The sequence below is a fragment of the Laccaria bicolor genome, genomic scaffold, assembly GCF_000143565.1.
Source record: "Laccaria bicolor S238N-H82 LACBIscaffold_65 genomic scaffold, whole genome shotgun sequence".
NCBI classification, from domain to species: Eukaryota; Fungi; Basidiomycota; class Agaricomycetes; order Agaricales; family Hydnangiaceae; genus Laccaria; species Laccaria bicolor.
In genome coordinates, this window is record NW_001889936.1 from 269,618 (window position 1) to 271,930 (window position 2,313).

General features: G+C 39.7%; 1 protein-coding gene across 1 annotated transcript; it reads left to right on the plus strand.

Moving 5' to 3' along the window:
* Positions 1 to 221: 221 nt before the first annotated feature.
* Positions 222 to 1,854, plus strand: LACBIDRAFT_334550 (uncharacterized protein; the record flags this gene model as incomplete). Its single annotated transcript, XM_001889301.1, has 6 exons — positions 222 to 386; positions 688 to 752; positions 941 to 1,084; positions 1,181 to 1,220; positions 1,678 to 1,708; positions 1,811 to 1,854. 6 exons carry the CDS (start codon positions 222 to 224, stop codon positions 1,852 to 1,854), a joined length of 489 nt encoding a protein of 162 aa, XP_001889336.1.
* Positions 1,855 to 2,313: the final 459 nt, after the last annotated feature.

The window sequence follows — 2,313 nt, forward strand, 5'->3', positions numbered from 1 at the left end:
GGGGGTCAAATTTTTTGTGACCTACCTTGGAAAAGTCCTGTCAATACAGCTGATTGCGAAACATTAGAGCAGCTTGCTTCCTGTTCCAGCTCAACCATCTGTTTGTTTGTTGATGGCTGGACATCAGCACCTTCCAAAGCAGCACCTGCTTTGCTTCAACTTTTCCAAGTCTTATCTACATACCCTCACCTCCCCCTCTCCTCAAATAATAATGGCACAGAATGGTCACCGAAGACACATTGCATAACCATGCTTGCTACCACGTTGCGTCAAATGTTCTGAAAAGCCCTATTGATCTGATTTATTTGGCTTTGGTGTCCGCTGCAAACAAACACACGGTTGAGCTGGAACGGGAACTGAGCTGCTCTAACATTTCGCAATCAGCTGTAAGCCAAATCATGCTCCGAAAGAAGTTGGGAAATTCAGATGCACGGCAAACACCTAATTTACATATTTACTGTCCGAAATTTTGACTGAGAATATCTAAAATCCATGTTCCGCCACCCCCTTATGCTTGTCCAAGTGGGTAAAAAATCCGCCTACATTTTAAATTTGAGATATTGTAGCGTAGAATTCTTTCTTGTACCTCTAATATATTTCCATTAACCCGCCAACATTTTTCTGGCCTGCTCAAACATGTTTTTAGTCTGCTCAAACACTTTGTAGCCCACTCAAACACTTTGGTAGCCTGCTCAAACATTGCGAAATATTATTCACTCCGCCAACATTTTCTTTAGCCCCACACACATTTTGTAAGTTGTCAAGATATATTCTGCCTCATGAGCAGATTTAATTAAGGCTTTCCATTTTAAGAATGCTGGCCTGCTGTGCTTATGTAATTGAGCTCTCTTGGCACATTCAGCACAGCCAGGGGGAGCTCTAAAGTACTTCATACACACGCATGAACATGTAATTTAATCAAAATGAATTGTTTATAAAGCTCTACTACATTGAGCTTCTTACACTTGTATGCTTCAAATGGCAAGAGCAGCTTCCCAGATATGGGAAGCTTGCTATGCCTAGAACGTGGTGAGATATCCATGTATAGCATGCGATCAGTATTGTGCGCAATGAATAAACCAATGTAAGTACTCATCTTATTCCTTGCAACTCTATCCTGACTCAAAACACCCACTTTACATAATGTATACATTCATTTTTGAAATTCCATCCTTTCTAGCATAGCGCACGCATCTTTACGTGTGTTGTTTCAATTGGTTGTAAGTAGAAAAATGAAATATAATACCTTTTGTTTTTTAAAAAACTATGTGAAAGAAAATATGGAACTCACCATTGCGTGAACAGCTTTTTCATGTGAGATGCCACTGCTCTGCAGTTTATCTGCTCAGTTCTTGCACTCCTGCGTCTGTCCGGCAGCGTTTATGCGTGGGATTAAGTCTTCGTATATACATAATTCTGGCCTTGCTTGTGTTCTTGCATGTCGTTTCGGCTCGTAGTAGGTAGTGTTGGCAATAGAGGATGAACTATATTATGTACAAGTTTCTACAGTCCTTATATACCTAATTACTATGTATCTATCTAGTGTTATCTTCATACTCGGGATTACTAAGTTAATAGTCCGATATTACTAATTAATTAAGTGCGAGAATGTACTGGCAAATGCCGGATTGTACTATTCCAACAGGTAGTAAAATGTAATGCAACACCTTCTGTTAGTGGAAAACATGTATAAGAGGTATTTCTGAAGGTATGTTTCCTCACTGTACAGTCATGGACAAACAAAGACAACAATTTTGGTGATTGTGAGATGGGGACCCTGCACAACCCTCAATATTACTTTTTATTGCAGAAACATGGAGATTAGGACCCAACACTTTGATTTACACAAGCTGATTTTTCGAAATCAATGAAATGGGAAATTTTAGCCCAAAAATATTGGCCGGACCCTGAATGAACCCTTAAAATTATGAAAAATAGCGCAATCGACTCCTTTTTCAACTCTGTTTCTGATCCTGAAGTTTGGGGAAAATCTGATGAGCTGTTCTTGTAGAAAAAAATGATTTTAAGTCACCTAAAATGGCAACTCAGAATCTTCCCACCCCCACAGACCCTCAATGAACCCTGGCCTGTTGACCCCTGTGATACTGCCCAGAGGCCATAGTCAAACAATGGTATATAGCTAGATTTGGATATCTTACATAATTATTGATCTTTTACCATCTTGTCAGCAGTCTTGCCATCCTCTTGCACTACATGTAGTGCTTTGTATATCTGTACTTCCTACAGTATGCATAATCATGTTGGGCCAGCTGAGTATCTTGTAACTGCTCATTGCTCACTTATGGGTGTTGA